At 45.9% G+C, this 14,394-nt stretch overlaps 2 protein-coding genes across 5 annotated transcripts in view; both read left to right on the forward strand.

Annotated features, from left to right (window-relative positions):
* Window positions 1-8,621, forward strand: part of ptp4a3b (protein tyrosine phosphatase 4A3b) — a 62,701-nt gene extending 54,080 nt beyond the window's left edge. For all 4 annotated transcript variants that reach the window (XM_065027380.1, XM_065027379.1, XM_065027381.1 and 1 more), the window contains 3 exons: window positions 959-1,089; window positions 4,207-4,281; window positions 6,853-8,621. In XM_065027380.1, coding sequence (XP_064883452.1) covers window positions 959-1,089; window positions 4,207-4,281; window positions 6,853-6,970 — 324 coding nt within the window. In that variant the 3' untranslated portion in view covers window positions 6,971-8,621. The remainder of the gene's footprint in view (window positions 1-958; window positions 1,090-4,206; window positions 4,282-6,852) is intronic.
* Window positions 8,622-8,721: 100 nt separating this feature from the next.
* dync1i1 (dynein, cytoplasmic 1, intermediate chain 1) overlaps window positions 8,722-14,394 on the forward strand; it is a 28,390-nt gene continuing 22,717 nt past the window's right edge. Inside the window, exon 1 of the mRNA XM_065027377.1 lies at window positions 8,722-9,115. The gene's annotated coding sequence lies outside the window, so the exon portion shown is untranslated. The remainder of the gene's footprint in view (window positions 9,116-14,394) is intronic.

Genomic DNA, 14,394 nt, shown 5'->3' on the forward strand with positions numbered 1-14,394 from the left:
TATTGTAGTGCACTATATAGGGAATTAGGGTATGAAGATGAGATGAATCTAGGCCCTCAGAAACCACCAGTTGCTGACGGAATGTTCCCACTGTTTGGATGGGAGGTGCTTGTTGAGATGGCAGGAACAGTGAATAGTGTAGGAAGGACACAGTGTGTTGTCTGTGGGGACAGTTGGTTCATGTTGAGAGTCATGCTTAGATGACTGAGGTTGGTACACTCTGCGTTCCTCCCTGTTACGTGGGTACAGATGTCTCATTCCACAGTGTGTTGTCTGTGGGGACAGTTGGTTCATGTTGAGAGTCATGCTTAGATGACTGAGGTTGGTACACTTAGTTGGTTCATGTTGATGACTGAGGTTGGTACACTCTGCGTTCCTCTCTGTTACGTGGGTACAGATGTCTCATTCCACAGTGTGTTGTCTGTGGGGACAGTTGGTTCATGTTGAGAGTCATGCTTAGATGACTGAGGTTGGTACACTCTGCGTTCCTCTCTGTGTATTCCACAGTGTGTTGTCTGTGGGTACAGATGTCTCATTCCACAGTGTGTTGTCTGTGGGGACAGTTGGTTCATGTTGAGAGTCATGCTTAGATGACTGAGGTTGGTACACTCTGCGTTCCTCTCTGTTATGTGGGTACAGATGTCTCATTCCACAGTGTGTAGCGGCTTGGAACCAGTTGTTTCAGACATGCAGCGCTTCACAAACTCTTTTAAAAACATTCGCCCTCAGTAGTGGATTCTGCTTTGTCTGGTTCCTCAGTTTGAAGTAGATAGGGGTGCAGTGTTGAGCTGCTTTGTCTCGTAACAATGGGCTCCCTCAGAGTGCCAATGCTAATCAGCTGTTTCTGTCAGAGAGACAGAACTGTACTGTTTATGATGTGTGATGCCGAAGACCAATTCCCACATTGTGTGGACAATTACATTGTTTTCTAATGTGAATGTATTTGTATGTTTTCCAGGACTGGGCCTTTGATGACGGTGCCCCTCCTCCCACTAAGATCGTAGATGATTGGCTGAACCTGCTGAAGACTAAGTTCCGTGAGGACCCTGGCTGCTGCGTGGCGGTGCACTGTGTTGCCGGGCTGGGACGGTACGCATCATTAATACTCTTCTGTCTTAGGGTTCTGATTGGGCGAGACAGTTGAACCAAGATCACAAGGCTACAGTGTCATCCACCCACTGTGACGGCCACTGTCCCAGCAGCCACCAGTCTCTCCCCTTCTCCTACAGCCTGACCAGGGCCCTCTCTCAGCATGCACACAGAACCAAGCCAAAGTCAACTGTTAGCCAAGGGCCACTCCTTCACAACTAATCCACCGTTTATTATTCAAAGCACAGAGGTTGAGTTCTGAAAAACGTTGAAGCAGCATTTATTTCTATTGTGTGTCTAAGTGTTTCCTCTCAGATTGGATCTCTACTAGTTAGCTCACCAGAACTCTGGTCAAAAGTAGTGCACTATATAGGGAATAGGGTGCCATTTGGGATGTAGCCAGTTGTCTTGTGAAATGTCAGTTAGCTGTATTCTGCTTGGCCATGCCCAGACTTGTAATGTATGTTCTGTAGTTGAGCCTCTGGACTCCCGTTGGCATGCCGTACATTAGTTCGTACGGTTGGCCATGCCGTACATTAGTTCTTATGGTTGGCCATGCCGTACATTAGTTCTTATGGTTGGCCATGCCGTACATTAGTTTGTACGGTTGGCCATGCCGTACATTAGTTCTTACGGTTGGCCATGCCGTACATTAGTTCTTACGGTTGGCCATGCCGTACATTAGTTCTTATGGTTGGCCATGCCGTACATTAGTTCTTATGGTTGGCCATGCCGTACATTAGTTCTTATGGTTGGCCATGCCGTACATTAGTTCTTATGGTTGGCCATGCCGTACATTAGTTCTTATGGTTGGCCATGCCGTACATTAGTTCTTGGCCATGCCGTTGGCCATGCCGTACATTAGTTCTTACGGTTGGCCATGCCGCCGTACATTAGTTCTTACGGTTGGCCATGCCGCACATTAGTTCTTGGCCACGGTTGGCCATGCCGCACATTAGTTCTTACGGTTGGCCATGCCGTACATTAGCTCGGTTGGCCATGCCGTACATTAGTTCTACGGTTGGCCATGCCGTACATTAGTTTGTACGGTTGGCCATGCCGTACATTAGTTCGTCCATGCCGTACGTTGGCCATGCCGTACATTAGTTCGTACGGTTGGCCATGCCGTACATTAGTTCGTACGGTTGGCCATGCCGTACATTAGTTCGTACGGTTGGCCATGCCGTACATTAGTTCGTACGGTTGGCCATGCCGTACATTAGTTCGTACGGTTGGCCATGCCGTACATTAGTTCGTACGGTTGGCATGCCAACCAACATAACAGAGGAGTTGACTAAATAGAAGCACAAACTGATCTGGTTACCAGGCTCATTTTAGCCCTGTCCTGTCTGGTGTTCCTTCAGGTGTCCTCTATGGCAGAGGAGAGACAACGAGTCACATCTGTACTGATGGAGTATATTAGCTAGTAGAGGAGAAGATGTCTCAAATGGTACCCTATTCTATACATCGTGCACTACTTTTGACCAGAGCCCTGTGGGCAATAGGGAGCCATTAAACCAGGTTAAACCAGGCCTTTGGTACTAATAATGGTTGAGCTCATTGGTAGGAAGCTGAAGGAGCCCCTGTTCCCCTCCCCTCTCTGGTTAAGCTGAAGGAGCCCCCCTAGCCCCCTGGCCTCCCCAGGCTCTTCCCTCCCCTCCTGTGTTAGCTGAAGGAGCTCCCCAGCCCCCTGGCCTCCCCAGGCTCTTCCCTCCCCCTCTGTGTTAGCTGAAGGAGCTCCCCAGCCCCCTGGCCTCCCCAGGCTCTTCCCTCCCCTCCTGTGTTAGCTGAAGGAGCCACCCAGCCCCCTGACCTCCCCAGGCTCTTCCCTCCCCTCCTGTGTTAGCTGAAGGAGCCACCCAGCCCCCTGGCCTCCCCAGGCTCTTCCCTCCCCTCCTGTGTTAGCTGAAGGAGCCACCCAGCCCCCTCCCCAGGCTCTCCCCAGGCCACCCAGCCCCCTGACCTCCCCAGGCTCTTCTCTCCCCTCCTGTGTTAGCTGAAGGAGCCAGCCACCCAGCCCCCTGACCTCCCCAGGCTCTTCCCTCCCCTCCTGTGTTAGCTGAAGGAGCCACCCATCCCCCTGACCTCCCCAGGCTCTTCTCTCCCCTCCTGTGTTAGCTGAAGGAGACACCCAGCCCCCTGACCTCCCCAGGCTCTTCCCTCCCTCCCCTTCTATGTTAGCTGAAGGAGCTCCCCAGGCTCTTCCCTCCCCTCCTGTGTTAGCTGAAGGAGCTCCCCGGCCCCCCCTCTCTGGGTAAGCTGAAGGAGCTCCCCGGCCTCCCCTCCCTGGGTTGGTGAAGCACCGTCTATCTCTGACGTACTGGAGACCTCCTCTGGGACTCGTCTGTGGTTTTTGACAGGGCGCCAATGTTTACTTTACTCTGAACTGTTTGTTGTCCTGTTAATCAGCTGGGGAGTCTTTGGCTTTCAGCTGGTAACCTCTGCAACATCTAAGTGGTCTGGGGGCTGATATGGCTTGACAGGGTAGAGTTAGATGAATATGTTTGAATGTCTCATGTCCATGCAGGCAGGCACCTCATCTGTTTCACTGATTCCTAGAAGTCCCGTGTTTGTGTTAGTGGTGTTATGCTCTTCAGCTCTCTATTTCCACACTGACTTACCGTAACCACAGTAACAACCCATATAAGGCTAGAAAAGGGGAAAGTGGGCTACAGCTTTTCCTAATGATTTGTTACCTGTAAATATTAGTGGCCAAATACAGCACAACTAGTTCCATCTCTCAAAGTGCAGCAGGGCTTTCCTCTGTCCGAACCAGAATGAACTCCATTCCCTGGGAACTGGCTGTGTTGTGACAACATGGAGAGAGAGCGAGACGTTGCTGGGGGCATAACAGGAAGGATACTAATGGATGTCTTTAATTCCCCGTCTTAATATGTGAATGCTGTTTCTAACGTCCCAAATGGCGCTTTATTCCCTATTAAGTGCACTACTTTTGACCAGGGCCCATAAGGTTCTGACTGTGTCTTTAAGTCCCAGTATTAGTAGCAGTCTGACTGTGTCTTTAAGTCCCAGTATTAGTAGCAGTCTGACTGTGTCTTTAAGTCCCAGTATTAACAGCAGCATGTAAAGGCTGTTTCTTTGTGTTTCTCCCTCCAGGGCTCCTGTGCTGGTGGCTCTGGCTCTGATCGAGGGCGGGATGAAGTATGAGGAGGCAGTTCAGTTCATCAGGCAGTATGTACATCTCACCTCCAGATTCAGTTCAGTTCATCAGGCAGTATGTACACCTCACCTCCAGATTCAGTTCAGTTCATCGGGCAGTATGTACACCACCTCCAGATTCAGTTCAGTTCATCAGGCAGTATGTACACCACCTCCAGATTCAGTTCAGTTCATCAGGCAGTATGTACACCTCACCTCCAGATTCAGTTCAGTTCATCGGGCAGTATGTACACCACCTCCAGATTCAGTTCAGTTTATCAGGCAGTAGGAACATTCACCTTCCGTGGAAGTCCACTCAACCTTTTTAGTGTTGTTCCTGTTTCATCTGACAGCTGTATATTTAGATGGGGACATTATGGGACATCATGAGAAGGGAGAAAGGGTTTGATCCGCTCTGTACTGAGGAGGATTATGGGACATCATGAGGAGGGAGAAAGGGATTGAACCGCTCTGTACTGAGGAGGATTATGGGACATCATGAGGAGGGAGAAAGGGATTGAACCGCTCTGTACTGAGGAGGATTATGGGACATCATGAGGAGGGAGAAAGGGTTTGATCCGCTCTACTGAGGGGGATTATGGGACATCATGAGGAGGGAGAAAGGGTTTGATCCGCTCTGTACTGAGGGGGATTATGGGACATCATGAGGAGGGAGAAAGGGTTTGATCCGCTCTGTACTGAGGGGGATTATGGGACATCATGAGGAGGGAGAAAGGGTTTGATCCGCTCTGTACTGAGGGGGATTATGGGACATCATGAGGAGGGAGAAAGGGTTTGATCCGCTCTGTACTGAGGGGGATTATGGGACATCATGAGGAGGGAGAAAGGGTTTGATCCGCTCTGTACTGAGGGGGATTATGGGACATCATGAGAAGGGAGAAAGGGATTGAACCGCTCTGTACTGAGGGGGATTATGGGACATCATGAGAAGGGAGAAAGGGATTGAACCGCTCTGTACTGGGGGGGATTATGGGACATCATGAGGAGGGAGAAAGGGATTGAACCGCTCTGTACTGAGGAGGATTATGGGACATCATAAGGAGGGAGAAAGGGATTGAACCGCTCTGTACTGAGGAGGATTATGGGACATCATGAGGAGGGAGAAAGGGTTTGAACCGCTCTGTACTGAGGAGGGTTATGTGGTTTGAGCCGGGAGTGTCTTTCACTCCGCCAGGGCTACTGAGGAGGATTATGTGGTTTGAGCTGGGAGTGTCTTTCACTCCGCCAGGGCTACTGAGGAGGATTATGTGGTTTGAGCTGGGAGTGTCTTTCACTCCGCCAGGGCTACTGAGGAGGATTATGTGGTTTGAGCTGGGAGTGTCTTTCACTCCTCCAGTGCTCTGCACACCTCTGTACTGAGGAGGATTATGTGGTTTGAGCTGGGAGTGTCTTTCACTCCGCCAGGGCTACTGAGGAGGATTATGTGGTTTGAGCTGGGAGTGTCTTTCACTCTGCCAGGGCTCTGCACACCTCTGTACTGAGGAGGATTATGTGGTTTGAGCCGGGAGTGTCTTTCACTCCTCCAGTGCTCTGCACACCTCTGTACTGAGGAGGATTATGTGGTTTGAGCTGGGAGTGTCTTTCACTCCTCCAGGGCTCTGCACACCTCTGTACTGAGGAGGATTATGTGGTTTGAGCTGGGAGTGTCTTTCACTCCTCCAGGGCTCTGCACACCTCTGTACTGAGGAGGATTATGTGGTTTGAGCTGGGAGTGTCTTTCACTCTGCCAGGGCTCTGCACACCTCTGTACTGAGGAGGATTATGTGGTTTGAGCTGGGAGTGTCTTTCACTCTGCCAGGGCTCTGCACACCTCTGTACTGAGGAGGATTATGTGGTTTGAGCTGGGAGTGTCTTTCACTCCTCCAGGGCTCTGCACACCTCTGGATTCTTCTGACACTCATTGGCTCTACATTATGGGTCAGGTTCTCTGGAAAAACATCAAGCCTACTACCCTCCCGGACTGAGCACCATGATGCTCAATGGACAATCTGAATTGAAGGTGCTTTTTAGTCCAGGAGTAAATAGGCTTCGTGTCGATCTGGGAAAATCATCCCCTATGTGAATTATAATTGTCTCTTTACATGAGGGCGCTTATATACAGCAAAGGTGTGTCTGTGTGGCTACAGTGTCAAGCTGTTTAGCTTCACATATAAAGGGCCCCTAGTCCCTAAATGTTGCACTGCTTTTAACCAGAGCCCTGTGGGCCCCTAGTCCCTAAATGTTGCACTGCTTTTAACCAGAGCCCTGTGGGCCCCTAGTCCCGAAATGTTGCAGTGCTTTTAACCAGAGCCCTGTGGGCCCCTAGTCCCTAAATGTAGCAATGCTTTTAACCAGAGCCCTGTGGGCCCCTAGTCCCTAAATGTTGCAATGCTTTTAACCAGAGCCCTGTGGGCCCCTAGTCCCTAAATGTTGCACTGCTTTTAACCAGAGCCCTGTGGGCCCCTAGTCCCTAAATGTTACACTGCTTTTAACCAGAGCCCTGTGGGCCCCTAGTCCCTAAATGTTACACTGCTTTTAACTGATTGGGACAACAGAGGTTCCTGTAGGGAGTAACCGTAGACCTGTCTCTCTCTGTCTCCTCAGGAAGCGCAGGGGAGCGATCAACAGCAAGCAGCTGACCTACCTGGAGAAATACCGCTCCAGACAGAGACTACGCTTCAAAGACCCTCACAAACACAAGAACAAGTGCTGTGTGATGTGATGATGTAGTGTGACCCCGCAGCCCGCCTGTTCTGACCCATATAGAACGACTACATGAACTTTAACATTGGACCGACCTCCACCCCGCTAAGATGCATTTAGGACTTGACCTGTTGTCTGTCTCCATGGGGACAGTTAGTTGCCACTGTTCTGTTGGGATTCTTCTGCTTCTCACTCTCAGGGCTGTTAGAGACCATCTCCTCTCTGATGTCTTTGAATGAACATGTTCGTCCCCAACTGCCGGCCAATTGAACTCATAGAGAGGAAAAACAAACGAGCCCTATTTCCATCAAGTACACACACACACACACACACACACACACACACTGACAAACTATTTTGCACTGATTGTAACATACTGTGACATACACACACAGCGCCATTGACCACCAGACCAACCCCTCAACCAGCAGCAACACTGTCAGCTTGGTCCCAGGCCTGATCGTTCCTCTTTCCTCCCTGCTGCTAGGTAGCACTGACCCAACCCAAAGCACTGTCAGCTGGGTCCCAGGCCTGATCGTTCCTCTTTCCTCCCTGCTGCTAGGTAGCACTGACCCAACCCAAAGCACTGTCAACGAAACACACCGACCCACCACTAGCTGTCACAACAGGTCTGCATCACCATACACCATGTTAACTGAAAGCCCCTGCTAGCCATGATGACATGAATGAAATAATCATGAAAAAGAACAGATTTTATGCTGTCTGTGTGTTTTTATCTCAATGTTTCAAGGAAATCCAGTTTAACGTCTTTGTTAAATTGAAATGCCATCCACAGAGCTCAGCCATCTTGCTCCTTGCTCCGTTTTCATAATGCATGTAAGTTAACACTTGTTAGAATCATGTCCTTGTCTCCTTCTTTTTTTGAGGATATGGGGATGCGGGATGGGACTTAAAATAGGACGAGGTTTTGTGCTGAGTCGCCGTTTTTTAAATAGCAATATTTTTTACATTGTGATATGAAATACTCTGGGATTAGGATTCTTCACCACTGACTGCTTCTGTTGTACAACATGAAGGATCTCAGTGTATCATGTAGGAGTCAGCTGAGCCTGGGTGGGCTTGGTAGGCAACCCCGTCTGTGTCCCAGATGGCACCCTATTCCCTATATAGTGCACTACTTTTTGACCAGAGGTCTATGGGCTACAATGCCTTGAAATATACACAAAAACATGGACTCGCACTGATCCTATGGGCTCCGGTCAAAAGTTGTGCACTATATAGGGAATAGGGTGCCATCTGGGACGCGTACTATGCTTTGGGAACGTAAACATGGCGGTGCCCCGTAGTCGTCTCTGGGATGAAAAACAGCCAACTGAACCGTCTGCTCAGAAATAACGTCCTGGCTCTGTATCTGCCAGTGTGGATATAAATGTCTCTCATCCTGCTTCTGAAATGGCACCCTATTCCCCTTTTATAGTGCACTACTATATAGCACACTTTTGACTATAGTCCTATGGGCTCTGGTCAAAAGTAGTGCACTAAATAGGGAATAGGGTGCACGACGCAGTCTCAGTTAAGGACAGGTACTGAAGGAATGACTGGTATCCTAGGAAGAAAGCTGTCACATTTATCTGCTGCCTTGGAAGTAACCCACTTCAGATTGTTCACAGTTAATGAAGTACAAGAAATAAAGTAATTGTTTAAAGTAAGCTGGCCTGTTTTGTGCTTTATTCAGGAGTTGAAAAAAAGTTGTTGTGAAAACAAGCTCAATGCCGCCATCTAGTGGCCATGTGTAGTTATTCACACATTATTAGTAGTGGCATTGTTGGCCTGAATTAGAGTTTTTGCAATTTCTGAAATAGATTTATCGTTTTCTCTTCAATGACCATATTGTTAATTTGAGATTATAATATGGCACATGTATCATCTATATTGTAGATTAAGTCATCACCTTATCTCAAACATGCCTGTTTGTACAACAATGACGTATGATATACAGGCTACTTCCGGACGGAATCTAATTACAATTGAGAAAGAGGGCAGAGCTCGAGAGGCAGATTCTATGTCCTTTGTTGTTTTATATAAACGTCTTGTCCGTAGTGATATTGTCTATATAAATCACGCAGGTCTTTTTGCCTGTGGCACGTCCGATATATATAATTCTGGAAAGGACCCGAGATAAACGCAAGGCACAGTGCAGACGGTAGGCTAATTAAAATGCATCTTTGTCTTGCATGAGCATCCTTATTAGCCGGCACCCAATGTAGGCCAAGTCTATCTAACGGTTCAAAATGTGTTCTGGTCATTGTGTGAAAACCTCGGCGCACCACGAGTTTAACTGGAGAATACATGGTTTTACTGGTGATGGGGAGAACAATCTAGAAATGAAATGTATTCGATGTGCTGCAAATGTAGCAAAACCTGTTCAATATATTTACAGCGTAATAAGCCTCACCGGGTGGCATCCAGGGCCATTGCTTTTTAAGCCTCACCGTGGCATCCAGGGCCATTGCTTTTTAAGCCTCACCGTGGCATCCAGGGCCATTGCTTTTTAAGCCTCACCGTGGCATCCAGGGCCATTGCTTTTTAAGCCTCACCGTGGCATCCAGGGCCATTGCTTTTTAAGCCTCACCGTGGCATCCAGGGCCATTGCTTTTTAAGCCTCACCGTGGCATCCAGGGCCATTGCTTTTTAAGCCTCACCGTGGCATCCAGGGCCATTGCTTTTTAAGCCTCACCGTGGCATCCAGGGCCATTGCTTTTTAAGCCTCACCGTGGCATCCAGGGCCATTGCTTTTTAAGCCTCACCGTGGCATCCAGGGCCATTGCTTTTTAAGCCTCACCGTGGCATCCAGGGCCATTGCTTTTTCGTTTTTATTATTTCATTGGTAGTTGTTATAATAGGCGAGTCCACACTGTCAAATACTGTATGATGTACAGTATTTGGAATGCATGATATCAACATTTCTCTATTGTTTTGTTTTGCATGCCTCCGTCTGCTCCGGCATCCATCAGGATTTAAAATAAAGTTTTTTCTTTGTCTCATAGTGTTTTGTCATTTTATTTATGTTTTGCATTACGTTCCCACTTCTCATTTTCATAATTGAATAGCACCTACTTACTTAATATTTGTACTGTATCGACCCTGGGTTTATAAGCCCGGAAATCGACCCTGCCGCACGAGCATGCTTTTGCAGCTCAGTCGATAGCGCGCCGGACCTCGAGCTAGAAGGTTACAGTACGTTGTTCATTTAGTATCAAATGTATCATTTGCTTTCAAAATGTACTTGCCACTTTCCAATGTAATAACTGCATCTTTGGGAGTTGCATCTCCTTGGCTCCTAGTGCTGTAAATAGTTCCATCCATATAATTAGAATAAATGATGTTCCATTCTCACTATGCTTTGTCAGTCCAATCACACAATTTCATGTTGAATTGAACATCCCAACCATTCGCCCATACGTTAGTTTGTGTTTCCGGCATTGATAGATACACAATGATACTGAAACAGAGATTAAACCTATAGGTGGATACTGATACAGAGATTAAACCTATAGGTGGATACTGATACAGAGATTAAACCTATAGGTGGATACTGAAACAGAGATTAAACCTATAGGTGGATACTGATACTGAAACAGAGATTAAACCTATAGGTGGACATGATACTGATACAGAGATTAAACCTATAGGTGGATACTGATACAGAGATTAAACCTATAGGTGGATACTGATACTGAAACAGAGATTAAACCTATAGGTGGATACTGATACTGAAACAGAGATTAAACCTATAGGTGGATACTGATACAGAGATTAAACCTATAGGTGGATACTGATACAGAGATTAAACCTATAGGTGGATACTGATACAGAGATTAAACCTATAGGTGGACATGATACTGATACAGAGATTAAACCTATAGGTGGATACTGATACTGAGATTAAACCTATAGGTGGACATGATACTGATACAGAGATTAAACCTATAGGTGGACATGATACTGATACAGAGATTAAACCTATAGGTGGACATGATACTGATACAGAGATTAAACCTATAGGTGGATATTGATACAGAGATTAAACCTATAGGTGGACATGATACTGATACAGAGATTAAACCTATAGGTGGATATTGATACAGAGATTAAACCTATAGGTGGACATGATACTGATACAGAGATTAAACCTATAGGTGGACATGATACAGAGATTAAACCTATAGGTGGATACTGAAACAGAGATTAAACCTATAGGTGGATACTGATACAGAGATTAAACCTATAGGTGGACATGATACTGATACAGAGATTAAACCTATAGGTGGACATGATACTGATACAGAGATTAAACCTATAGGTGGACATGATACTGATACAGAGATTAAACCTATAGGTGGATACTGATACAGAGATTAAACCTATAGGTGGATACTGATACAGAGATTAAACCTATAGGTGGATACTGATACAGAGATTAAACCTATAGGTGGATACTGATACAGAGATTAAACCTATAGGTGGATACTGATACAGAGATTAAACCTATAGGTGGACATGATACTGATACAGAGATTAAACCTATAGGTGGACATGATACTGATACAGAGATTAAACCTATAGGTGGATACTGATACAGAGATTAAACCTATAGGTGGATACTGATACAGAGATTAAACCTATAGGTGGATACTGATACAGAGATTAAACCTATAGGTGGACATGATACTGATACAGAGATTAAACCTATAGGTGGATACTGAAACAGAGATTAAACCTATAGGTGGATACTGATACTGATACAGAGATTAAACCTATAGGTGGACATGATACTGATACAGAGATTAAACCTATAGGTGGATACTGATACAGAGATTAAACCTATAGGTGGATACTGAAACAGAGATTAAACCTATAGGTGGATACTGATACAGAGATTAAACCTATAGGTGGACATGATACTGATACAGAGATTAAACCTTATAGGTGGATACTGATACAGAGATTAAACCTATAGGTGGATACTGATACAGAGATTAAACCTATAGGTGGATACTGATACAGAGATTAAACCTATAGGTGGATACTGATACTGATACAGAGATTAAACCTATAGGTGGATACTGATACAGAGATTAAACCTATAGGTGGATACTGATACAGAGATTAAACCTATAGGTGGATACTGATACAGAGATTAAACCTATAGGTGGATACTGATACAGAGATTAAACCTATAGGTGGATACTGATACAGAGATTAAACCTATATTTATTTATTTTATTTAACTAGGCAAGTCAGTTGAGAACACATTTTTATTTACAATGACGGCCTCCCAAAAGGCAAAAGGCCTCTTTCGGGGACAAGGCCTGGGATTAAAAATGTCAAATAAGTCAAATATGAATATAGGACACAACACACATCACGACAAGAGAGACAACGCGACATAAAGGGACACGTAGGTGGACATGATGCTGTGCATGACCCATGGATTGATGTGTAATCAACTTTAATGGTAGCATTGAAGGGTTTTGTAGAACACCTATATTTAGTGCAAGAAAGGGTATTGTTAATCTTGTCTACCAGACAGCTTTCTGAACCTACAGTACCAGTCAAAGTTTGGACACACCTACTCATTCAAGGGTTTTTCTTTATTTTTTACCATTGTAAAATAATAGTAAAGACATCAACACTATGAAATAACACATCTGGAAACATGTAATAACAAAAAAAAGTGTTAAACAAATCCAAATATATATTAAATAAGAATATGTTCCTAACTGACTTGTTACATAAAGGTTCAATAAAAATATAACAAATATAAAATTATGATAATTCCGTTTTCCATGCAGTTCTGTAGCCTGGTCCCAGATCTGTTGTCTCTTTCCATAGCCTGGTCCCAGGTCTATTTCTCCTTTTGTAGCCTGGTCCCAGATCTGTTGTCTCCTTTTGTAGCCTGGTCCCAGGTCTGTTGTCTCCTTCTGTAGCCTGGTCCCAGGTCTGTTGTCTCCTTCTGTAGCCTGGTCCCAGGTCTGTTGTCTCCTTCTGTAGCCTGGTCCCAGGTCTGTTGTCTCCTTCTGTAGCCTGGTCCCAGGTCTGTTGTCTCCTTCTGTAGCCTGGTCCCAGGTCTGTTGTCTCCTTCTGTAGCCTGGTCCCAGGTCTGTTGTCTCCTTCTATAGCCTGGTCCCAGATCTGTTGTCTCCTTCTATAGCCTGGTCCCAGATCTGTTGTCTCCTTCCATAGCCTGGTCCCAGGTCTGTTCCTCCTTTTGTAGCCTGGTCCCAGGTCTGTTATCTCCTTCTGTAGCCTGGTCCCAGGTCTGTTGTCTCCTTCTATAACCTGGTCCCAGGTCTGTTGTCTCCTTCCATAGCCTGGTCCCAGGTCTATTTCTCCTTTTGTAGCCTGGTCCCAGATCTGTTGTCTCCTTCTGTAGCCTGGTCCCAAAACGGTGTCTGTGCTCTTGCCAACTCATTTGCTCATTGTCAAGCCAAACATACATGACAAGGAAGGACAAGGAGTTGGCATGTTAGCACAAACAGACTGGCACTCAGGCTAGCAGTTCTCAGAGAGAATTGGTGAATTTTCTAGTGGTCCTACTGTGTTGTATATCAACATGCAGAATGAACCAGGCTAACTGTGTCCTATGTATCAACATACAGAATGAACCAGGTTACTTTGTTGTATGTATCAACAGGCAGAATGAACCAGGCTAACTGTGTTGTATGTATCAACAGGCAGAATGAACCAGGCTAACTGTGTTGTATGTATCAACATGCAGAATGAACCAGGCTAACTGTGCTGTATCAACATGCAGAATGAACCAGGCTAACTGTGTTGTATCAACATGCAGAATGAACCAGGCTAACTGTGCTGTATGTATCAACATGCAGAATGAACCAGGCTAACTGTGCTGTATCAACATGCAGAATGAACCAGGCTAACTGTGCTGTATGTATCAACAGGCAGAATGAACCAGGCTAACTGTGCTGTATGTATCAACATGCAGAATGAACCAGGCTAACTGTGCTGTATGTATCAACAGGCAGAATGAACCAGGCTAACTGTGTTGTATGTATCAACATGCAGAATGAACCAGGCTAACTGTGTTGTATCAACATGCAGAATGAACCAGGCTAACTGTGCTGTATGTATCAACATGCAGAATGAACCAGACTAACTGTGTTGTATGTATCAACATGCAGAATGAACCAGGCTAACTGTGTTGTATCAACATGCAGAATGAACCAGGCTAACTGTGCTGTATGTATCAACATGCAGAATGAACCAGGCTAATTGTGCTGTATCAACATGCAGAATGAACCAGGCTAACTGTGTTGTATACACATGCAGAATGAACCAGGCTAACTGTGCTGTATGTATCAACAGGCAGAATGAACCAGGCTAACTGTGCTGTATCAACATGCAGAATGAACCAGGCTAACTGTGCTGTATCAACATACAGAATGAACCAGGCTAACT

This window comes from Oncorhynchus nerka, linkage group LG14 (assembly GCF_034236695.1).
Source record: "Oncorhynchus nerka isolate Pitt River linkage group LG14, Oner_Uvic_2.0, whole genome shotgun sequence".
NCBI classification, from domain to species: Eukaryota; Metazoa; Chordata; class Actinopteri; order Salmoniformes; family Salmonidae; genus Oncorhynchus; species Oncorhynchus nerka.